Source organism: Gymnodraco acuticeps, unplaced genomic scaffold, assembly GCF_902827175.1.
Source record: "Gymnodraco acuticeps unplaced genomic scaffold, fGymAcu1.1, whole genome shotgun sequence".
Classification (NCBI taxonomy): domain Eukaryota; kingdom Metazoa; phylum Chordata; class Actinopteri; order Perciformes; family Bathydraconidae; genus Gymnodraco; species Gymnodraco acuticeps.
In genome coordinates this window covers 3,934,382-3,958,945 of record NW_022989755.1, presented here as the reverse complement: position 1 = coordinate 3,958,945, position 24,564 = coordinate 3,934,382, and the positions used below count along the sequence as shown (strand labels likewise).

At 43.7% G+C, this 24,564-nt stretch overlaps 1 protein-coding gene across 1 annotated transcript; it reads left to right on the top strand.

Annotated features, from left to right (window-relative positions):
* The first annotated feature begins 193 nt into the window (after nt 1–193).
* Nucleotides 194–24,533, top strand: LOC117544679 (alpha-N-acetylgalactosaminide alpha-2,6-sialyltransferase 1-like). The gene is made up of 9 exons (XM_034213960.1): nt 194–433; nt 622–841; nt 1,099–1,261; nt 2,085–2,244; nt 2,964–3,102; nt 3,203–3,306; nt 4,551–4,634; nt 5,148–5,247; nt 24,079–24,533. Exons 1-9 carry the CDS (start codon nt 333–335, stop codon nt 24,289–24,291), a joined length of 1,284 nt encoding a protein of 427 aa, XP_034069851.1. The 5' UTR covers nt 194–332; the 3' UTR covers nt 24,292–24,533.
* The last annotated feature ends 31 nt before the right edge of the window (nt 24,534–24,564 follow it).

Here is a 24,564-nt window from a genome sequence, read left to right as displayed (position 1 = left end):
CCTATTGTTTGTATTAGTTTTATATTATGATTTTTAATGATAGGTACATTTTTTACATAACCTTTTTATCCTTAAATATGTAACCAATTATGTTAAGTTAGAAGTGCATAACTTCCCCTCTGTTGTGTAAGAAACAAGATCATATCCAACTGTGAAAAAGTGGGTGTGAGAGCCTGCGTGAGTGTGTGCTGCAAGAGAGAGGGAGAGCGCTGTATTCCTGTGTGTCTCTCGAAGTAAACTTGTATGTAGCCCCTCCCAATATAGTTGGTGACAGGTATCTCAGCGGTTAGTGTTTGATTGAGCCTTAAAGCCTCCAGTTCTCAGTGTCAGGGATGGCAGACAAACACTTCCAGATTTGTTGTGTGCTGCTTCTGCTCTCAGTTTGCAGTGTACTTTTGTTTTTACCATGGGAACATTCATTGAGCAGAATCAGGTAAGTTATTTTGAGATTATTAAGAAGGAATTTATATGGACTGGTCAATTTTTTTCCTGATCATTCATATATATGTCCATCATCTGATTTCCAGGTACAACATTTTAATTAAAGTTACTACAAAAATGTATTCTGATAATGCTTGTATTTTTGCGTCAATGGCTCCTTTTGTTACATTTCGACATCAGATGGCCATCTTTGTCAGGAAAAGTAAGACACGGAGCTCACAAGTTGTTTTTCGACTTGGGAATGGAAAAAGGAAACTCCACTCCAGCTGATGTGTTAGCACATATACGAGGCGTTGTGGCTGAGACTCCCATGCCCGTCCTCATCAAAAGCTCCTTCAAGAAGCTTCCTGAGTGGGATTTTGAGGATATTTATAACCAGGATGCTCCACCCAGACAGACAGTAAGCATGTCAGGAGAAGACACAAACAATATAAAATCATCACATTTGTGGGATAGGGTGTTCAGGTGTCTGTCTGTGTGATCTGGATTTCTGTTGGCTTTTCTCTTGAAGGGACTACTGCAGTTTCTTACATTTTATTTATAATATTTCTACCTGCTTGGCTTCTTGCCTGCCGTTTCTTGAGCTGTAAGGGGGCATTTAGAGAGACAATACATTTTTGTAACAATCAAAATGAGTATATTATGCTTTATTCTCAGACGTGTGCCAATTCTCTGCGAAACTCTGAGGATGAGAGCTTTAAGAAAAATTTCCTTCCCAACATACGGCTGTATATGCACAAAGACAACGTCAACATGAGCGAGTGGAATCGGCTGTCGCATTTTAACAATCCCTTTGGTTTTATGGGGTTTAATCATGATGGTAGGTGTTTTTCTATCTGACCATAGGAGACTCAGTGTCAACAATGTGTTTCAATTACTAAGGTGTAATGTTGCTCGGCAAGGGACTGTTGGATACTTACTATTTCTCCTGGGTATAAGGAAACTTCTGTGCTAAGGGTGATAAACATTATAATAATATGAATCTTCTGATATGAACAGTGGAGTAAATAAGGCAAATACCTGCTGTCTCCTCTTAATTAAATGCTATTAAGAAGTCCCAAAAGTGAGAATTGAGTAAAATAATTGAAAAATAATAATGTTGCTATAGGCTGACCTCACTTTATTAACTGTGACACCGCAGTATATAAGTACAATATATTTTCCACCCTGGTATAAAGCACATCCAGTGATAAGGAACAATATAACTATATCATTAGATTATTATTACCAATTCATTCAAAAGCAGGATTTTGCAGTTTCAGTTGGTTGAGGGGAAGCTCATGTTGAACTATTTGACTGATGATTAATTTTATTAAGCAGATTATGTATAATTAAAAGGGAAAAGCACCAAATACTCATATTTTAGAAGCTGGAACCATCACTATTATCAAAATAGTTGCCAGTTAATTCTGTCAATTAATTTACAAGTATGCATGTTTTTACAGCTGTATCCATATGTTTTGTGTACACAAATCTGAATCTGCAAAGTATAGTGACAAAAGACGTTAAATAAGTATAGTGGAGTAAAAAGTTCAAGATTTCCCTCTTAAGAGAAATGCAGTAGAAGTAGAACGTGGTACTTAGGTACAGTACATTCCTCCACTGATCTGATCTCACATTATTTATTTCATGTGTTTTTTTAGATGTAATGACTTCAGTGAAGTTAATCCCAAAGCCAAAGGAGCCACTTCTCCTTCCAAAGCCAGGCGGTGGGTGTGTGACCTGTGCTGTGGTTGCTGGTGCGGGAATACTCAATGGCTCAAAAAATGGAAAAGAGATCGATGCTCGCGATTACGTTTTCCGGTAAGGAAGAAAACATGTGGATGTTGTTGTCAGGCCCAAAATGGTGGCAAATGACGTGTTAGAAAAATTTGGCAGTTCATTCATGAAGAAGATCATACATCCCTGTGTCAACAACAATGTTCTTTCTTTAAACGTTCCCTTTTTACCAGACATCAGGATCACCATTTTTTAACAATATGAGACTGTATTTGTCAATATTACAGGAATATTTGTAGACCGACTCTAAACTGTCATGAAGCCAAATAAGTTAGTTATTTACAACACTGGAAAGCAAAGTGAATGTCATACTATTATTGGCTTTAATCTTCAGACAGAAACTCTCAAGAGGCAAAAAACGATATCAGTCACAATGTGGATGGATGGCAGTGTTGAGTTTGTTCGGCGTGTGTCAACGTGTGTGAACGATTTCTTGATGATTATGTTGACTGTACCATATTGACTTACCTGGGTGGGCTCTCTTTGAAAGGTGGCCAGGACATATGTAGTACATGACACATTTCAGCAGTTTTTGTCCTGCTTCACTACGCACATCCCATTATGGTGCACGGACCACTAAACAAGATGCACTGCATGAAGGGAGTTCCTATGCAGCCTGGTTGCTGCGTTTCCCACTTGTTGGGAAAAGCCCCTGTTTTTGCGTATAATAAAAGTAAGCTTTTAAGCTAATAAAAGTCATTTTATCAAGACCCCTTTCACATGTGTATCTGTTTGTGCGACAGGATGAACGGTGCGATCACCAAAGGCTACGAGGAAGACGTGGGAGGCAGAACATCAGTGTACGTTCACACAGCCCACTCCATCACTAGTTCACCATATATGTTAAGGGATTATGGATACAAAAATGTCCCTAATGATGAGGTACGAATGTCATGTTTAACATTGTAATGTGTAACTCACACTCCACACACATACATACAACATTTTCATTCCTACTCATCACTCATCCTCTTTTTGGCAGGGCATAAAATATGTGATGATTCCTGAAGGAATGAAGGATTTCATTTGGCTCAAGGGACTTCTCAAAGGAGAAAGGATCGGTGAAGGCCAATATAAAAACAGGAGGTAAACACCAACTTTGTATAAAATAATAAAAGTAAAAGGTAACACAAATGCAGTAATGCCAGGGCTGGGCTATCTTGGATTGGGGCTGAAAATGTGTCACCAGGTCACCCTGTTCAAGGAAACCTTTTAATTTCCGATGATTCCTTATCAAAATAATCAAAATGTTTAATTTTTTGGATTATGAAAAGCACCTATAAACTTACACAAAGGTGGCGCCTTATTCAACCAAAACATGGAACAATTTATAAATAGCCCAACAGTGTTACTAGGAATTATAAAAGACAGCATCCTTACCCATAATACTTCTGTGATTCTTCCTCATTTCAAGCACTAAAATCGAATGAAAAGTGTCGCTTATCGTTTGAATTCAATATTTTGCTCAGGGCTTAACTTGAATTAATTATCCAAAGTACTTACGTAGGAGTTACATATTACAATCAGAGTGAGCTTTCACGTATAATTAATAAATAATATACAATCTATGATCTCCATACAGCTGAACCGTCCACTGACCTGACTTCCCTTATAATATATCCGTCAGGGTCAGAGCTCCAATAATCTCCTGACTCGTTATACTTCCTGTTGCAGGTTTTTCAGGAATGTTCCCAGCACAACTAAAAACCTGAACTCTGTGAAACTAGATGGTTGATATTTGTCATTGTGTCAAATGTGTAGCAGTGGCCAAAGCGATTAGCATTTAGCAAGAGATTTGCGTAGGCTAGCAACTAGCATTAGCTAATTGATATAGTAACGTTTAGTATTCACTAATATTCCTTTCCTGTTGGCAGCATGGATGCCGGTACTTGGGAGACGTTGGTTTTAGATGTGGGGTGTCACTATGCAAATGTATTTATCAAACTAATACAATGTTTAAAAGCTGAAGTGACTCTTAAAATTGAAATATACCAACAAAAAAGCCTTAAACATTGATCATTTCAGTTGCACTTAAACGATAAATCTAGAAACGTTATCAGAAATAATGAAAATACAAAAAAAAAATGTGTATACTTAAATGACACTTGTGTGCCTATTAAACATTATCTCAGAAGTCATTTGGCAGTTTTCCATCAGGAGCTGTTAGGTGTTATTTCTAGTTTATTTATTAAACTCATAAATTGACTTTGTAATAATTCAAAATATAAAGAAAGCGTTATTCAGAATGGGTGTTGTTTCACAAATGTTGTCAAAAGTCTGTTTTTAGGAGACTGATGAGGCCGACATGCGTGTCTATTTTGCATTTGCAGGCCACGGACGTACTATGCAGGGCAGTACAACGAGACGCGCTTCTATGTTCTTCACCAGGATTTCCTCAGATACGTGCGAAACAGGTAAACCACAGCCCATAAACCTTTCCATCCTGAGCTACTTATTTTTAGCTTAGTTAGATTTAGATTTACCATCTGACACACATTTTAAAACAACACAGACAACAGGCAAACCATTTCAAATGTACCCTGTGCTCCATCAACTTTAAAAACATAAAACAAACATTAATACAACAGGAACAATCCAGCAAGGCTGCAAGTAAATTAATAGATAGGCATTGCTTCATAGCATCTACAAAAAAAGAGAAACAAACAAACTTTTAGCGATTATTTTTACTTTATATGATTCATTACTTTATATGATTCTAAAAACAATGGCAATAACTTGAAAATGACAATGTGAAGCGCAGCAGCAATAAGTCAAATGTTTTCTTACAATACAAGCCAAACATTTACCAACCAATAAAAATGGATAGTCGACACTTTTTTAAAAGCCTGTGGAGGCTGTAATTTGTCTTATCTTTTGGATGAAATAAGTGTAATGGTTGTTTATCTGACACTGTTCATTGCCCACAGGTTCATAAAGTCTCGTGGTCTGCTTTCTCCACGCTGGGCGATAGTCAGACCCACCAATGGGGCATTCACTCTCTTCCTAGCTCTGCACACCTGTGACACTGTAAGTTCATATTTCCTCAACGTGTACACTTGCCATCTATCCTTTAGGTATCCAAGCCTATATGAATATGAAGAATGGAGTAAAAAAAACTCTATACAGGTCAGCCCGGGACATTAAGTAGTTCTCTTGGTTCTCATGGAAATCACCAAACACGTGTATTGATAAGAGAAATTAAGAGCGGGAGTATTGCAGCCAGATGTATGCAATTTAGATTAGATTAGATTACTTACATCAACTAAATGTATGGTTGAAGCTTACAATCTTTAGCTAAAGCCTAGCATTGATACGGCTTATATAATGGTGGACCATATGACCTAACAATTGTTTACAGACTAACACAATTAAAAGTTTTACTTGACTCAAACATGATTCTACCATGTTTCACCCAATAGCATTCTAGGGGGAAATATATGAAAGAAAAGCATATAAAAAATAATAAAATCAGGTAGATGTAATAACAGCTATATATGCTTAAAGTTCTTATGAACTGAAACTGTATTGCTGAGCAACCTGGATCTAACAAAAAATTAAAATATGAATTGTCAACACACTCTCACTCCATAATCGTCCAGGAGCGTCCACGTCCGTGGCGTGCAGTTGTGACGCTCCTAGGCTCCTTCAGCTTCATAAAGGGACGCAAATAGCTTCCAGGGTTATCCCGGTGGAAGTCCCGTATCAGAGATGCGCCCACGATGTCTCGCCGGGGAACCCAACACCTCTCCTCTAAACCATAGCCCTCCCAATCCACCAGATATTGGAATCCCCTTCCACGGCGACGAACGTCCAACAATCGCCTGACGGTGTAGGTTGGATGATTATTGATGATGCGGGGGGGTGGGGGAACACTCACTGGAGGAGACAAAGGACTGCTGGCAACAGGTTTCAACAGAGATACATGAAATGTTGGATGAACCTTCATGTGTGAGGGAAGTTTGAGTTTGACTGCAGATGGATTAATAATGGAGTCGATGATGAAGGGGCCGACATACCGTGGGGTAAGTTTCTTTGACTCTGTCTTGAGTGGGAGATCTTTGGACGAAAGCCAAACACTCTGACCTGGTAAGTAGTTGGGGGCCTGGGTCCTGTGGCGGTCTGCGATGAGGCGGTTGCGGGCAGCGGAGCGGAGCAGGGCTGCTCGGGTGTCCCTCCACACCTTACGACAGCGACGAAGGTGGGCCTGAACGGAGGGAACAGCAACTTCCTCTTCCTGGGCTGGAAACAGAGGTGGTTGGAAACCCATGGCACAATGAAAAGGTGAAATACCTGTGGCTGCACTTGGCAGGGAGTTGTGGGCATACTCGATCCATGGCAGATGTGGGACCCATGACGAAGGGTTCTTGAAAGCCACACAACGAAGGGCCGACCCCAGATCCTGGTTGGCCCGTTCTGTTTGCCCGTTCGTCTGAGGATGATAGCCAGATGACAGGCTCACCGATGCTCCCAGAGCCTGACAGAAGGCCTTCCAAACGTGGGAAATGAACTGGGGGCCCCGGTCAGAGACGATGTCGGTGGGGATCCCATGAAGTCGAACTACATGGTTGACCAGAAGATCTGCAGTCTCTCGGGCAGTGGGAAGTTTGGAAAGAGCCACAAAGTGTACCATCTTTGAGAATCTGTCCACAATAGTTAGGATGATGGTATTTCCTTGTGAAAGTGGAAGTCCAGTAACAAAATCCAATGCCACATGCGACCAAGGGCGACTAGGTACTGGCAGTGGGCGAAGCAGGCCAGCGGGAGGCTGGTGGGAGGACTTGGCGCGGGCACACACTGTACAGGCAGCAACAAAGGCCCTGGTGTCTTGAGCCATGGAAGGCCACCAGAAGCGTTGTTTGAGAATGAACAGTGTGCGATGGACACCAGGATGACATGAGAAACGAGAGGTGTGTGCCCACTGCAGGACCTTGGAGCGAACAGGGAAAGGCACAAAAAGACAATTAGCTGGGCAGTTACCTGGGCTAGGCTGCGCTCGCTGGGCCTCCCTGACCAATGACTCAATCTCCAAGGTAACAGCCCCCACCACGCAGGAGACAGGCAGGATAGTGTCTGGACTGGCAGCTGGTCCATCGGAAGCGAACTGGCGAGAGAGGGCGTCAGGCTTGAGGTTCCGTGACCCTGGACGGTAGGTGAGGGTGAATGAGAAGCGGCCGAAATACAGGGCCCATCGAGCCTGACGGGAGTTAAGGCGCTTGGCAGATTGGATGTACGCCAGGTTCTTGTGGTCCGTCCATACAATAAAAGGGAGTTCAGCTCCCTCCAGCCAGTGCCTCCACTCCTCTAGGGCAAGTTTGACAGCCAGCAGCTCTCTGTTACCTACGTCATAGTTCTTCTCAGCTGGGGTGAGGCGGCGAGAGAAAAATGCACAAGGATGCAATTTTTGGTCTCGTTCCGAGCGCTGGGAAAGAACTGCTCCTACCCCGGTGTTGGAGGCATCGACCTCCACAACGAACTGGCGAGAGGAATCAGGGTGGATGAGCACAGGGGCAGTGGTGAAGAGTCTCTTTAGCTCTGAAAAGGCTGCATCGCACTCTGGGGTCCAGGAAAAGCCAGTTGTGGGGGAAGTGAGTCTGGTTAAAGGACCCGCCACTCTGCTGTAGTCCCTGATGAAGCGCCGATAGAAATTGGCGAAACCAAGAAACTGTTGAAGCAGTTTGACTGAGGTTGGTTTGGGCCACCCCACCACCGCTTGGATCTTCTCAGGGTCGGACCTAAGCTTTCCTTCCTCAACGATGTAGCCCAGGAATGAGACTGTGTTGACATGGAATTCGCATTTCTCCGCCTTTACAAAGAGTCTGTTCTCCAGGAGTCTCTGCAGCACCTGCCTGACATGGATAATGTGCTCCTCCTTGTTACGAGAGAATATGAGGATGTCATCCAGGTAGACAAAGACTGACCGGTTGAGGAGGTCACGGAGCACATCGTTCACCATTGACTGAAAGACTGCAGGGGCATTCGTCAGTCCAAAAGGCATCACCAGATACTCGAAGTGACCGAGTGGTGTGTTAAAGGCCGTCTTCCACTCGTCCCCTTCTCGGATTCTGACGAGGTGGTAGGCATTGCGGAGGTCCAGTTTGGAAAAAATGGTGGCTTCCTGGAGGGGTTCAAAGGCGGAGTTAATGAGGGGTAGTGGGTATTTGTTTTTTACAGTAATGGCATTGAGACCCCTGTAATCAATGCAGGGCCGCAGTGAGCGGTCCTTCTTGGAGACGAAGAAAAACCCAGCACCGACCGGGGAGGAGGATGGCCGAATGACACCAGCAGCCAGGGAGTCATGGATGTAATTTTCAATGGATTTTCTCTCAGGGCGAGATAGGTTGAACAGACGTGAGGAAGGCAGAGGGGCCCCGGGAAGGAGGTCAATGGGACAGTCGTAGGGTCGATGAGGAGGAAGAGAAAGAGCTCGCTGTTTACTGAACACCTCTCCTAGGTTATGATATTCAGTGGGAACAGATGACAGGTCAGGCGGCTCGATCTTGAGTGGTGGAGAGGCGGCCTCTGCTGGCGGTAGGGCAGACTGCAGGCATGAGGATAAGCAAAAAGAACTCCAACTAATGATTTTGCCAGTTACCCAATCAATCTGGGGGTTGTGAGTTCTTAACCAGGGATGGCCCAACACTATGGGGGCCTGAGGTGAGGAAATTAGGTGAAACTGAATAAACTCACGATGGTTTCCAGACAGAATGAGGTTTACTGGCTTGGTGCGGTGAGTGACTTGGGCCAGGAATTTTCCATTTAGAGCATTAGCACTAAGAGGTGAATCTAACACTTCGCAGGAAATTCCTGCCTGAGCTGCAATGTCAATGTCCAAAAAATTCTCATCCGCCCCCGAGTCCACTAAGGCGAGCAGGGGTAGGGACTGTTGGTTGCAGCAAAGCATGGCTTCTAGCTGTGTTCTGGGTCGGGGGTTGAGAGAGGAGGAAGGGCTCGCCAGAATCCCCACAGCTACTGACGAGCCTGACCTTTTGGCAGACTAGGACAGGAGGAAACGAGATGACTGGTTTGGCTGCAATAAACACATTCCCCAGCATGGATCCTTCTAGCACGCTCAGATGGTGAGAGGCGGGCCCTTCCCACTTGCATGGGCTCCTCTGCATGGGATGAGGCTGAGTAAGGAGTCGGGAAAGATCGGGGAATAGGGGTAGTGGCAGTTCCAATTTGGGGATCAAGTGAGAAGTCGCTGGGATTGGAGTGACGGCTAGTCCTATCCCTACGTCTCTCTCTGAGGCGATTATCAATCTTAATGGCTGTGGCAATTAAATTATCCAAGCTACCTGGATCATCCCTAGCCGCTAGCTCGTCTTTAATTGCTTCGTTCAGCCCCTGAAGAAAAGCATCCTGTAGTGACTCGTTATTCCAGCGTGAGTCGGAAGCCACGTTTCTTTGACACCTCATCAGAAGCATTATGCTGGATTCTCTGCAACACCTGTAAGCACCCCTTGGTGTCCATCTTTTAACCATTTCCTAGTTGTTAACTTTCCCAGATAAAACTTTTCAACAGCTAGGCCTACCTCTTTCAGAACAGGAACTGGAAGCCCTTCCACACGTCTAGAATTATCGGTATCATTCTCGATAGTGTGCTGATGCAAGCTTTACTGCCACCAGACAAGCTGTCGCGCATCAGAACAGCCATAATTACAATTCATGTTATTTATTTAGCGCCTTTCCAAATGTTCAAAGTGCTCTACGTTATACTACATATTAGACTTGTAATACATTCAATACTGATTACTGCCTTCAATTATGGTCTTCTACTGGTAGTCTCTCTAAAAGAGATGTTTTATATTTATAAGGAACAAGCGCTAGCCTTTCTGTTCAAACCTTAAGGCACCATAGTCTTAGGTCACGTTCACACCTGCTTGGTTAGTACTATTGAATTGGTCCCTGTAGCGTTAACCCCTTGATGCGGTTCGTTGGATTGGTGTGGAAGCAGTCCGATACCTCTGCTCTGCCTAAAAGAGGTGGTCTCGGGTCGCTCGCTAGTAAACTCTGGAGAGGTTCATTGCTGGTGTGACGTAGTCCGCATCAAAACATGGGAAACAACTATTTGCGCGTCATCGCTTGTTTTGCTATCTATGCTGTGTGCAACATCCAGTAACCTATAGGGTCATGCATTAATTCTGGTGACTGCTTACCTCACTGGTCCCCTGTGTACAGAGAAAAGGCAGTGGTACAATCTCATCAGAGCCACCTGTCATCGGTGAAACCTCCTCACTGCATAACGTCTCATTATGTGTTATAATGTTTTAATGCACGTTGTCCGATTTATAATCCTATGCGCCGGCCGCAGAGTCTGTTGATGTACTCTCCAGATTAACAGCAGTATGAAAATAACCTGCCAATGCTCCATGATGCAGGCTACTGTAGAAATGGCTGGGATCTGCATTTTATCTGCTTAATGTCCTGCCAATTGTTGAAAAAGCATCTCCGTACAATACTTTAGTTTACAGTTCATAGTCTGTTTGAGGTTGCCTGGGTGAACGCAAACCCAACCTTCTGCAAATGAAACGATGTAATACACTTGCGTCTGGTGTAAAGACGCGGACTATTCAGCATGAATGCAATCTTAGAGATGGCTATTGCTCAGATCTTTGGTCCTTTGCCCCTCTGCGACGAGTGGAAGGTTATGTTCCTTCTTTTATAATGACCTTGCGGTGTCCTCAGATCCTCTCTAGTTACTTACAGATGCTGCGCCTTCTGCTGGTTCGGGGGATTTCACAATGAGTGGTTTGCCCCACCAGCTTGCCATGCCCTTCGTTCAACCAAATGACTGGATCTACACGTCAAGCCCTCAAGGATTTCCCATATTCTGCCTCCAACCAAGAGCATGATTCAAAGCATACAATTCAGCTTGGTACTTTATCTTCTTCTGTCCCAACCTCCTCTGTGTACTTATGCAATAGATATAATAGTTGTTCATGCATTAATTGTATTTTCATTTGAATCCTGCAATCTTCAAGTGCTAAGTATTAAGCCACGCTAGAGTTCATTAATTTGCTCCTCAAGGGCCTTAAGAAGGCACGTCCTCCACGCAATGAAAAAGACTGCCTCTTAACTTTGCACCCGTGCAAAGGTTAATGTATAAGTTCAGGCAAAGGGGTTTCACTATACATTGATAAACGTCAGATGCAGTTGTTACAGCTTTCTATTGGTTTCTCAGGTGGCGAATATACACAGACCTCTCACCTTTTAATCCTCAGCATAATCTCTCCCTTACTGAATTAACTTTGGAGATCAAATATACACACTTTTTTTGAAACATTCAATGTCTGACATTTCTGTTTGGGGAGTCAAGGAACCCCGAATAATCATTGCTAAAACTAACACTGTTTTCTTTGTTCTTTATTACATTACATTGCATTTAGCTGACGCTTTTATCCAAAGCGACTTACAATAAGTGCGTTCGACCAACAAATACAACTTGAAGAAAACAGAATCATATAAGTACATCAGGCTTCATAGAGCAAAAACATTTCAAGTGCTACTCAACTGGCTTTAGATAAGCCGAGTCGTTTGGCTGATGCAGAGCGTAGTGCACGCACTGGGGTGTACGGTTTTAACCATGTCCTGGATGTACGAAGGGCCAGATCCATTCGCAGCATGGTAAGCAAGGACCAATGTCTTGAAGTGGATTCTAGCAGTTTCCGGAAGCCAGTGAAGGGAGCGGAGGAGCAGAGTAGTGTGGGAAAATGTAGGAAGGTTGAAGACCAGACGAGCCGCTGCATTCTGGATGAGCTGCAGAGGTCGGATGGCACATGCAGGTAGACCAGCCAGGAGGGAGTTGCAGTAGTCTAGGCGTGAGATGACGAGAGCCTGGACCAGAACCTGAGTCGCTTTCTGTGTCAGCTGGGGACGTATATTCCTGATGTTGTAAAGCGTGTATCTGCAGCAACGGGTTGTAGCAGCGATGTTTGCAGTGAAGGACAGGTTGTTATCTAGGGTCACACCCAGATTCCTTGCAGTCTGAGTCGGGGAAACAACTGAGGTGCCGATGTTGATTGTTAGGTCAAGAGTGGGACAATCTTTTCCCGGAAGGAAGAGCAGCTCAGTCTTGTCAAGGTTGAGCTTGAGGTGATGAGCAGACATCCACTGAGAGATGTCAGACAAGCAGAGATGCGTGCGACGACCTGGGTCTCTGAGCGGGGAAAGGACAGAATTAATTGGGTGTCGTCAGCGTAGCAGTGGTAAGAAAAACCATGCGGGCTAATGACTGATCCGAGCGAGTTTGTGTACAGGGAGAAGAGGAGGGGACCAAGAACAGAGCCCTGAGTGACCCCTGTAGTTAATTGACAAGGGTCGGACTCAGACCCTCTCCAAGTCACCCTGTAGGTACGGTCTTTCAGGTATGAGGTGAGGAGGGAAAGTGCTGAGCCTGAAACTCCAAGTTTTTGGAGAGTGCGAAGGAGGATCTGATGATTCACCGTGTCGAATGCAGCAGACAGGTCCAACAGGATGATGACAGAGGAGAGGGATGCAGTATTGGCAGTGTGCAGTTCTTCCGTGACAGCAATGAGAGCAGTTTCTGTGGAGTGACCTGCCTTGAAACCAGACTGGTGCGGATCCAGAAGGTTGTTCTGATTGAGATAACAGGAGAGTTGTTTAAAGACAGCGCGTTCAAGTGATTTAGACAGGAACGGGAGGAGAGAGACAGGCCTGTAGTTTATAACATCAGACGGGTTGAGAGTGGGTTTCTTTAGGAGAGGGTTTACTCTTGCCTCCTTGAGACTGTTTGGAAAGTGACCAGAAGTTAGAGAAGTGTTGATGAAGTGGGTGAGAAACGGTAGAATATCAGGAGCGATAGTCTGAAGGAGGTTTGAAGGGATAGGGTCCAGAAGACAGGTGGTAGGGCGGGCAGAGGTAATGAGGGTAAGAACCTCACTTGGAGAGAGAGGGGAAAAGGAGGTTAGTGTGTTGGTGGAAGGAGGGTCTGGTGACCCAGCGGTGAGTAAAGGTGAGTCAGAAAAAGAAGAGCGAATATCATCAACCTTTTTTTCAAAGTGGGTAACAAAGTCGCTTGACAGAAGTGAGGAGGGGGGGAGGGGCTTTTGGAGGGTCCAAGAGGGTGGAGAAGATGGAGAATAGTTTTTTAGGATTGGAATAGGAAGATTGGATCTTATCTTGAAAGAAAGTGCTTTTTTCCTGAGAGATCGAAGCAGAGAAAGAGGAGAGGAGAGCTTGATAGGTTAGGAGGTCGTCACGGTGTTTGGATTTCCACCGTTTCCGCTCTGCTGCCCTAAGGACGGTTCTATTAGCACGCAGTGCATCATTTAGCCAGGGAGCAGGAGGGGACTGACGAGCCTGCCGAGATGTGAGAGGACAGAGCGAGTCCAGAGTGGATGAGAGAGTAGAGAGGAGAGTTTCTGCAGCAGAGTTTGGAGGCAGGAGTTGGAACGAGTCAGAGGAAGGGAGGGCTGAGAGCACCGACGAGGCAAAGGTAGAGGGGGAGAGGGAGCGAAGGTTACGGCGGACAAGTGCAGGATGAGAAGAGATTAGTTTGTTATGTTTGGAAAGGGGTAGAGAGAATGAAATGAAGAAGTGATTGGATGTGTGGAGCGGGTTTACAGAGAGGTTAGAAGTAGCGCAGTTCCTTGAGAATATGAGATCAAGGACATTGCCAGCTTTATGAGTCGGTGGGGACGGAGACAGTGAGAAAGCAAAGGCGGTTAACAGAGATGTTAGTTTGTCTATCTTCCCCGTCTGGAGGTTGAAGTCTCCGAGAAGTACAGCGGGAGGGCCAGTTTCAGGGATGTGTGAGAGGAGATTATCTAATTCCTCCAAGAAATCCCCCAAGGCGCCTGGTGGACGGTAGAGAACAACAATGGTTAACTGTATAGAATGGGTTACTGTGACGGCATGGAATTCAAAGGTGGAAGGAGTGAAGTTAGGTAGCTTGAAGAGGGAAAAGCTCCATTTGGGAGAGAGCAGGAGACCAGTGCCACCTCCTCTGCCAGTTGGTCTGGGTGTATGGGAGAAGGAATATGCAGTGGAGAGAGCTGCTGGGGTGGATGTGTTGGATGGAGTAATCCAGGTCTCAGTGAGAGCAAGGAAATCCAGAGACTGCAGGGAGGCGTAGCCAGAGATGAAGTCAGCCTTAGGAACAGCTGACTGGCAATTCCACAGGCCACCTGAAACTAGATGTTGGATCTCAGTGGAGCATGTGGGATAGACGAGAGCAGGTCGGTTATATCGATTACGAGATACACGGGGCCAGTGATAATTGCGAGAAGACACATGAACAGGAATGGAGAAAATACACATGATTATAGCATGAGGGGCTAAACAACCAAATAAAATAAAACAAAATAAAAACACCAGCGATACTTAGCTCAATCAAAGTAGGATTTGCCTCCTCTTTGCCTCCCTCGTGACTCCTGTAGGACTCTAATGTCTTTGCCAGTCTTACTCCTGTAGGACTCTAATGTCTTTGCCAGTCTTAGCCTGTCTGACGCTCCAGGAAAGTGCTACCTAAAATGGACACCTGATTGCTGAGTTCTCACAGCTGTGGGGCAACGTCCTTTTAATTAGTTAACTCTGCAGCTGGTGGCCCTCAAAAGTAAATCTAGACTGGCTTCCTCCTGATTTCTTATTGTCTTTTAAGTCAATTACATTAAACCCTAAGTTATAAAGTTATGAGTTTCACCCTTAATACAGTTACACCTACTCAATAAAGCTCTTAGTATTCTACAAATGTTTAAATCAAAGTTAACCCTAGCAGTCAGTTAGTTCACTTTTAAGGTTTCAGTCAAATGACTTTTCCCAAGTTTCTGTCTGACCGATACTGTAGCGGTTTTGAGTTTTAAAAACACAATTCCAGTCAGATCAACTACAGAGCATTGATACAGAGTACACACACTGAAACAGAGAAGTCTAAAAACACAATGTTACTCACACAATTCTAGAAGTCTCCAGTAGCTTTCTTATCAAAATCGACTTGCACACTGCACACTCTTCCATGCTGAACTTCTCGCATCATTGCCCTCTGACACATGGGTCGGCACCCATGTTTATTCGATGGCTGCAAACCCAACGACGAGGGTTCTCCTCCAAGCTGCGTGATCTCTGCCTAAGCTGCGACCTGCCCCCAGATCGCTATTCCCACTGTTTAAGAATCTGCACAGCCACAACCGCAGCTCTATATCCGCCTACCTCAACCCTGAGTATCCTGGGCCGTCGGTCATCTTCTGCCCACCAGCGCTATATCATGCCTCACATGAATGAGATCCTTGCAGCACAAACAACCATGAGCTTGCACTACTCGATGATGAGTAATGTTCAAAGATGTATATCTGTAGAATTCTGTTATTGCATACCAGGTGGTTGCTGGGTTAGATTATATTTATTTCATTATAGTATATTCCCCTCATAGCTGCATGCTTGGGGGGGAAAGCACATTGTCGCTGCCTCAAAGACCTAGACACAGCAGTCTTGATAGGTAGTATATTCTCCTCAAAGCCACGGTGCTGGGGGGGGGGGGTCGGCACTGGTCACTTCCAGGCCTACACATAGCAGATTCTCTAGGTAGTATATTCCCCTCAAAGCCGCGGTGCTTAAGGGGAATGGCTTTTCGGGCTGTTCCCGGGCCTTCACATAGCAGTCACTAGGTAGTATATTCCCCTCAAAGCCGCGGTGCTTAAGGGGGATGGCTTTTCGGGCTGTTCCCGGGCCTTCACATAGCAGTTTCATTAGGTAGCATATATAGGTAGTATATTCCTCTCAAAGCCGCTGTGCTCAGGGAAGAATCGGCTCTGGGCTATTCCTCAGGCCTACACATAGCAGTCTCAATTAGTAGTATATTCCCCTTAAAGCCGCTGTGCTTAGGGGGAATGGCCACATGGCAGCTCGCCAGGCCCTCTACTTATCAGTCTTACATCACCAGTGTCAGGCTCGGGCTACGCAGTTTTGGGGGATAGTATCTAATCTCCATGCAGTTTTGGGGGTTAGTTATTTAATCATCACTCATCGTGCTATGTATATCTATGGAGTGATGATGCCCGAGCCTAGTCGCCAAACTCAACTATATGCTGCTTCTAATAAACATGTTAAAGGAACACGTGAGTTGTCTGACTGAAATGGGGCGAAGCCTGCGAGCTAGTTCAGGCAGTCAACTCGAGCACTTATGCTGCATTCATACATAACGCCCCCTTGCCACTCTACAACCAACCAAACAGAGTCTCCTTAATATGCCGCTCTATTTAACCTGCCAGATCTCTCTCCATGCATTGCTTGCTGCTGCTATTGCTGCAGCTACCTCTACGTCGCTGCTGCTTGCCTGCCCCACCACCACCCCAGCTTCCACCTGTAGGATCGGGGGTTAGTTCTTTAATCATCACTCATCGTGCTATGTATATCTATGGAGTGATGATGCCCGAGCCTAGTCGCCAAACTCAACTATATGCTGCTTCTAATAAACATGTTAAAGGAACACGTGAGTTGTCTGACTGAAATGAACTTTATAGGGATCCTATTAATATCTAATAATAAAAATAATGAAATTCAATAACATGCTTTAACCACTAGATGTACTTTCATATCAGCTGTGCACCTTTATGGTGTAAATACAGCCTATCTACCAATTGGATCAAATATAAAAGTCAGCCGAATTAGTGTTGATACTGCAAGGAGACGTATTGTGTGAAAATAAATGTAAGATGTTGTTTAACTACTGATATATTTATGATCCACGTCACGTATTCAGTGTTGGCGGCAGTTCCTCATGTTTGTCTAGAAGTCTTCTCATCAGGGCTCTATAAATAGAGAACTACGGCAGATATGTAATATTTAATGCAGCCGAACCGTGTATTACAATGCCGTTATGTGATGACTTTCAAAGAGAAAAGTAAGCACACTCGGAATAAAGTATTTATTTATTTTTTTTAAATGTTTTCGGTCTGTTTCTGGTATTTGTTAATAACGATGTGCTGTGAGATGTGAGACTGGAATTGCACAGGGGAAAATAACGTATCTTTAGATGCGGATTTTGTTAAACTAATACGTTTGCGCTGTGGACCAACACTATACATTGACGGGGAAGGGGGTAGCAATAAAGATAACACCATTAAACAGTTACACAACATAACATAAATGTGACCAGGGGCCTACACTACGAAGCTGGTTCAACCTAACCTGGATATGTTTGAGTTAGCCGGTTGGCCTAATCCAAAACATACGCGCTCTCGCTAAACTGTACTACGACGCTGGTTATCAAGTGGATCGCTCAAGCCAGCCGTTTCCTATCTAGTTAGGTGCGCGTTCACATGAAAGGGGTGGTATTTGGAGCATTCGACCAATCACAAACATGGAGAAGCTACTGACAGCGCAGCGTCATACTTCCTGAATGAAAAGTGAACTGTAATACTAGTCAAAAATGAAGAAGTTAAACTTTAAACATCCATGACTTAAACACTTTATTCAGGATAAAAGCCACATAGTTGCACCTGCAAGGTGAATACAGCTGGCAAAAGAAAAAGTGTTTGAATGCGTACATTAACAGGTTTATGATATCACTGCCCCGTCTAAGACACGATCTGACTTTAATTACATTTGTCTCGAGTGTTTCGTCAACTTAATGTGTTGCTTAAAATAATACTTCTGCATACAGTAGGCCTATGTGACACTGTGAGTGTTGCAGCTGACTCAGATAAGAAAATATATGATAGGCTACATTAAGTGATATGCCGCGGACTGTACTTAATGTTACTCTGATCCGGTTACTTATGTTGTGGTAGATATGTGGTAAGTGTTCTTAACGCTAATGTTATAATAGTCAGATTGCTCTGAAGATGGGAGGTGATATTCTATTAATGTTCACGTTCACACAGTCGGTGATTTTTGCCGGCCGTCTTTCCTGCGACGGCAGCTTTTCTGTATTTCCTTTCTCCTGTAATATGACTTGATCGCTTTAAACTCCGCACACTGAGCTCTGATTGGTCAGCAGGCAGTGCTTTCACTGAGTTGAGCTCAGCCTGCAACCTAACCTGGGGGGTATACTACGAAGCAGGATTTTGGCTTAGCCGGCTAAATTCAGGGAAAACTCCGGCTTTCCGGTCCTACGAAGCTGGTTCTCTTTTTAGCAGGCTAGATCTCCATGGTAACTTATGCTTAGCGGCTAACCTGGTCGGGAGCAGGTTAGGTTGCAGGCTAAGAGCTCAACTCAGTGAAAGCACTGCCTGCTGACCAATCAGAGCTCAGTGTGCGGAGTTTAAAGCGATCAAGTCATATTACAGGAGAAAGGAAATACAGAAAAGCTACAGTCGCAGGAAAGACGGCCGGCAAAAATCACCGACTTTGTGAACGTGAACATCAATAGAATATCACCTCCCATCTTCAGAGCAATCTGACTATTATAACATTAGCGTTAAGAAAGCTTACTTAAATATCTGCCACAACATAAGTAACCGGATCAGAGTAATATTAAGTACAGTCCGCGGCATATCACTTCATAATGTATCATATATTTTCTTATCTGAGTCAGTTGAGCCGTATCTGGCCGTGCAACACTCACAGTGTCACATACTGTATGCAGAAGTATTATTTTAAGCAACACATTAAGTTGACGAAACACTCGAGTCAAATGTAATTAAAGTCAGATCGTGTCTTGGACGGGGCAGTGATATCATAAACCTGTTAATGTACGCATTCAAACACTTTTTCTTTTACCAGCTGTATTCACCTTGCAGGTGCAGCTCTGTGGCTTTTATCCTGGATAAAGTGTTTAAGTCATGGATGTTTAAAGTTTAACTTCTTCATTTTTGACTAGTATTAAAGTTCACTTTTCATTCAGGAAGTATGACGCTGCGCTGTCAGTACGCTTCTCCATGTTTGTGATTGGTCGAATGCTCCAAATGCCACCCCTTTCATGTGAACGCGCACCTAACTAGATAGGACACGGCTGGCTTGAGCGATCCACTTGATAACCAGCGTCGTAGTACAGTTTAGCGAGAGCGCGTATGTTTTGGATTAGGCCAACCGGCTAACTCAAACATATCCAGGTTAGGTTGAACCAGCTTCGTAGTATAGGCCCAGGGCCGCCCCTGGCCAACTTGGGGCCCCAAGCGACATTGTGAGATGAGGCCCCCCCCCCCCAACCGACAGGAGTGAACTTTTTTTTTTTGGAAACAAAGTAGGCTACTTTGCAAATATAATTCCTGTTTATTATTATTATCAACGGTTACTTTTTTATACAGTGAGGTAAATGGTAAATGTGCATGTATGTCGCTCAGTATGCGTTTACAGGTGAATTTTGCATTTTCTGCCAAATACTAGCCTCAAAAAGATAAAAACATAATTAATGCAAATAAACTACTTCTACTAATAATAATAATCATAATCAATTCAATAATAAAAATACTATATTGTTTTATTATAATATAGTTGTAATATAGTCAAGACAAAACATGCTTATGACATGCTCAAAAACTGATATTTCTTAAATCTGTATTCTAGTTCCCTCTGTCAGCAATGTATCAACAACTACACACACATTTCTATCAGTGTTTCTCTGTGTTGTGGTTGACATGATGATGACTGTTAGGAGTTAAGGGCAGAGGCTGAGCATCACCATGAAATGTGCAAATTGACATAAAAATGAATAAAAGGAGAACAAATGCTCCATGTTTTTTAGGCTGTAAACTTTAACTGTTATGTAAGCCAAGTAGACAGACAGTATCACTCTTCCTCCTGTACATTAGCAGATAAAAGGCATAACATACTTGAATGAATGGTAAATAAAGAATACTGGAAATAACTGCATCTCCATTAGCCTATATCAGGGGTACTCAAATACAAATCTTAAAGGTCCAAAATAAATGTTTCAATAAGACAAAGGTCCGTTTATTACGGTCATTCAAACTTTTAAACAATTGCAACAAGAATCTTAACACGAGGTTGCAAAAACAAAAATAATCTGTATGCAGCAGTTTTCATTGTTATTGTGTCAGTGCTTGACGCCTCAGAGTCGCAGTGTAAGAGCTGCACAGTTATGAATAAAGACAGCTGCACCCTCTTTCATTCAGCATTCCCATTATTGCTTTATAAATGTATTCCCCCTTGTGCGTCCACTGAGGTTCGTCAGGCCCAACACATCTTCAACAAACTCCCCCTTTGCCTCATCATAACAACTCACAAACAGCAGCAACTGAGCATTGTCAGTGGTGTCAGTGGACTCACCCACAGCTAAGGAAATGCACTGTGCATTTTTTATTCCATCACAAAGCTGATTAATCAAATCACCAGCCAGTATTTATGTTCTTCTGGTTGCTGTGGAATCTGAGAGGGGGATTTGCTTGATTTGACCTGTTATTTCCTCTTTTTGTTTGGCTTCAACATGGTCTCCATCACTTCAGTCATGCATTCTTTTATACTGCAGTTATTATCCAGTGGAAAGTCCTTACCTACTGGCCTAGTTAAATCAAAGTGGTTACTTTTTTTTGGCTGGGCAGTGTAGTTTTACACAACGTCTGATTTGACTTTCTCAGGACTTAAAACAGTTTTTTGGGGGCAGACCCCCTCAAAGAAAAAAATATATTTACACACGTAAGGTCATCATCTTAATAGTTGTGTATGCTCATCCGTGAGCAGAGCATCAAGTTGGCATGTCTATTACAGCTGAATGCGGCGATTACCATTTTGTTCAGCAAAACGCCTCACAAACGTATTAAGATCAACAGCTTTAGTGCGTTTTGATTCAATGCTGAGTACAGCCAAACTGACAGTCTCTTCTCTGTCATTGTAGACCGCAAATACCTCATTCCTTCAGCGCTTGGGTCCGAATGCTTCTCGTTTTGCGCCGTTCAAAATGAAATCGCCGCCAATCATATGTCCACGCTCGCGCCAGGACCGGGGGAGGGGTTACATGACGTGCATCTTGTGCTGCATTCACTTGCACTCGGACATTAGAGACTTTCTCTCATAAATGTCCGATGAGCCACAACTTTTCTTTCAAAACAAAGCTGCCAACTGGGGTGGCAGCTGGGGTGGCAAGGCCTATTTGTAGGGTGTCAGTTGCCACCCCGGTAGGTGAAACTAGGCTACTAGCTACAGTACAGATGGAACTAGATGAGCTGTTAACTCTCGCTCTGAATTTTTTTTTTTAATTCTCGCTCTGACTCAGACAGGTTGAAAGAGACACACACATTTTTCCCACCCGCAGTCCGCGAAGACCCGCCCTACTGTGCCTCTGATTCGCAGATTGTTTGGGGGAAAAAAACGCTGACTGGATGCTGAATGTGATTGGACCAAAGCGTTGACACACACCGGTGGAACATAGTGGAACAGTCAGACATGCAGAGCGCTGTTTGCAGTGGACATAGCGGATAATTTTTGACTCGTTGCGAATGCGATGTGGCGATGTCTCACATATAATACAGAGAGATAATACATATTAAAAGTATAATTTGCTCAGAGTCCGGAGACAGTGGTGGTTCGGTCCGGATCCGGACCGGAGTCCGTAGTTTGAGGATGCCTGGCCTATATGCTCTGCAGAGACTGCCTTCTTCATGTCGTGAATTGCAGCTGATGTTTTAAGATGGCAATTGGCAATTTGACTTATACAACATACGTAAGTTGTACATTTGACTCATACAATAACCCACCTTCGAGTGATGCGCTAGTTTCTTCATGTTTTGTTTTTTGCGCCGGACTGAAACTGTCTTTTCACCGACATCTCTTCACCTGCACTAGTGGCCGTATCAAAGCCATGATTGGTCAGATGTCGATTCATTGCAACGGTGTCGGGTTACAGACGTGCTCCTCTTATCACCTCTCACTCTCACTCTCGCGGGGGGTGCGCGGAGAACTGAGCGGAGAACTGCGCACAGCAGCTGAGGCCCCCTGCGCAAGGCGGGGCCCCCTGTGCAAGGCGGGGCCCCATGCAGCCTGCGTGATTGGCCTGTAGGGAGGAGCGGCCCTGTATAGGCCCCTGGTCCCGACCAGGTTAGCCGCTAAGCATAAGTTACCATGGAGATCTAGCCTGCTAAAAAGAGAACCAGCTTCGTAGGACCGGAAAGCCGGAGTTTTCCCTGAATTTAGCCGGCTAAGCCAAAATCCTGCTTCGTAGTATACCCCCCTGCTCTATCGAAATCAGTCGCATTGACCCGAAGACACATTTTGAGTTGTATACACTGTTGGAAAGAGGAGATTCCTAGCTTTCTAATGATATCAGGATAGTTTTTGTACTCCAAATATTAAGCAAAATATGTCACATTAAATAATGACTATATCCGAGTCATCATTTTGAGAAAAAGGCCTTCAAAGTTTTCTCTTCTCTGGAATCCATCGATCTGATTGATTATTTAGCGGAGCAAATGATCAAAATACTACGGAGGGAAGATATTTTCGTTTGGATTACTGGTCTGGGGGAAGCTCGCGAGTGTGTGTGTATATGTGTGTGTGTTTGTGTAATTTTGCGTTTGTGTGTATTGCGTTTGTTTCCCGGGGAAAACCCTCACGAGAAACACCGGCTGTTGTTATGCCTGCTGTGACGTAAAGTTACTCCGTTCTCCGCTTGTAATTATGCCGTTACAAGCTTCAAAGCTGTATTTATCTTTGACTTTGTTTAATTGAAATCAGATGAAAACAAACTGTAACGGACCCTGCCGTGTTATCTATGATTACTATACACGTACATTCATAATGTCAGCCGGAGGGAGGGGGGGTGGCGCTGCGGAAGAGCAGATTGCGAGTGAGAGGTGCCTGTCTTCATCCCTTTACAAGCTTCAAAAATGTATTTATCGTGTGATTTTGGAAATAAAAGTTTCATATTCTGAAAGCCAAGACTTTGTTTGTTTAAAATCAAACAAAACACCCGAACCCCGAAAAAATTGTTTTTTACGCAAATCCACGTTTATTTTGAAATGAGCCGTTGCGACTTCCGACTGATTTCGATAGAGCGGGTCACAAATAATATCGATAGCAGCGTCCCTAGCAACCACCTTGGTAACAATGAAAACGTTCTATGGACGTAATTTCCTGAAGTAATCTTCGTAATAACTAGCAAACTAAAGATCATGTACATCCACTGCACACATAATCTGAAATAACAACTCATATTTCTCGCATCAAATGACATCGAAACGCATTTTAATGGCCAAACTAACTTTAAAATAGGCCTTTTCCACCGAGAATAAAACGAAGTTCGGCCATGTTTTTTTTTTCTACAGGGAGAAATTTGAAGATCACGTGACATAGACGCCAGCCATTGAAAAAAAACGGGGTTTCTCAAACAGAGCACATGGTGTAGTCCTAAACGATAGCTGGGAATTCTGGGTAGTGTAGTGTCTTCTGCCATCCTTTACTCCGAAAAAATATTTGTTTCTCCGAATCGAAGGGTGCCCCCACAAATAGAATCAAATTCTGTGGGAAACACTGTATCTCAAAAGGAATCTAGTTATAGTCTTCGAAATAGTGAACCCGCCAGTCTGTGACAAAAATTATTGGAATGATGACACATTTTCTTTATGTGAGAGGGCGTCAGACTCTAGTCTTGTAAAAGTCATGTGCTGTATGTTAGATAAGCAGAACTCTTACATCTAAAATGAGCATGGTATATTGTTCGTTTGATCTCAAACTGGAGTTTTAAAAGTTTGAACTTTACTTTATAGGACTATTTTTGCAGTGATGTATTTATTAGTCCCAAATAAAGACATGACCTTTGAATGGAGCCAAGCTTCTTTCCTCTGTTTGCAGTCTTGATGCTTAAGCTTAGCCATCTGATGTCTGTAGCTTGTAATTCTGGACTGACATGAAAACGTAATGGAAATTCCAGTCTTATTCACAGTAATAAATGTTAACAGATCCTGTTGTTATTCATAATCGTCCCTGTTCTCTGTTTGTCATTCTCAGGTGAGTGCATATGGATTCATGACTGAAGACTACAGTAAATACTCCAACTACTACTATGAGAAGATCAAGAAACGTGTTGTTTTCTACGCCAACCACGACTATCTCATGGAGAAAGATTTGTGGAAAAGCCTACACAACACGAAAATCCTTAAGCTATATCAAAGAACAAATTCAGAACAGGAGCCAGAAAAGGAAAATAAACTGATACAGTGAGAATGGCGTTAATGGCATCTATTATTTTATAGACATTTTATATTTGTATTATTATATATGTGTTTACAGAAAGACAATGTACAAGCTCTTTCAAATTCAGTCTCATGTCGCAAAGGCTCATTTCTAGATAAATGTCAACACATTGGGTAATGGTTGCCAAATTCAAAAGATAATACATGTGCTGTGTGTGTTTGTTTCCTAGAAATTAGGGATCCTCCGATCGCCAATTTTGGGGCCGATCGCCGATCCGATCCAGTGGGTGGGGCCTGTGGG

Excerpts from the sequence above, each read along its gene's own strand:
- LOC117544679 (XM_034213960.1), top strand. The coding sequence starts at position 333 with ATGGCAGACAAACACTTCCAGATTTGTTGTGTGCTGCTTCTGCTCTCA. Across the intron at positions 2,245-2,963 it reads GCTCGCGATTACGTTTTCCG|GATGAACGGTGCGATCACCA; the intron begins GTAAGGAAGAAA and ends TTTGTGCGACAG. Across the intron at positions 5,248-24,078 it reads CTCTGCACACCTGTGACACT|GTGAGTGCATATGGATTCAT; the intron begins GTAAGTTCATAT and ends TGTCATTCTCAG.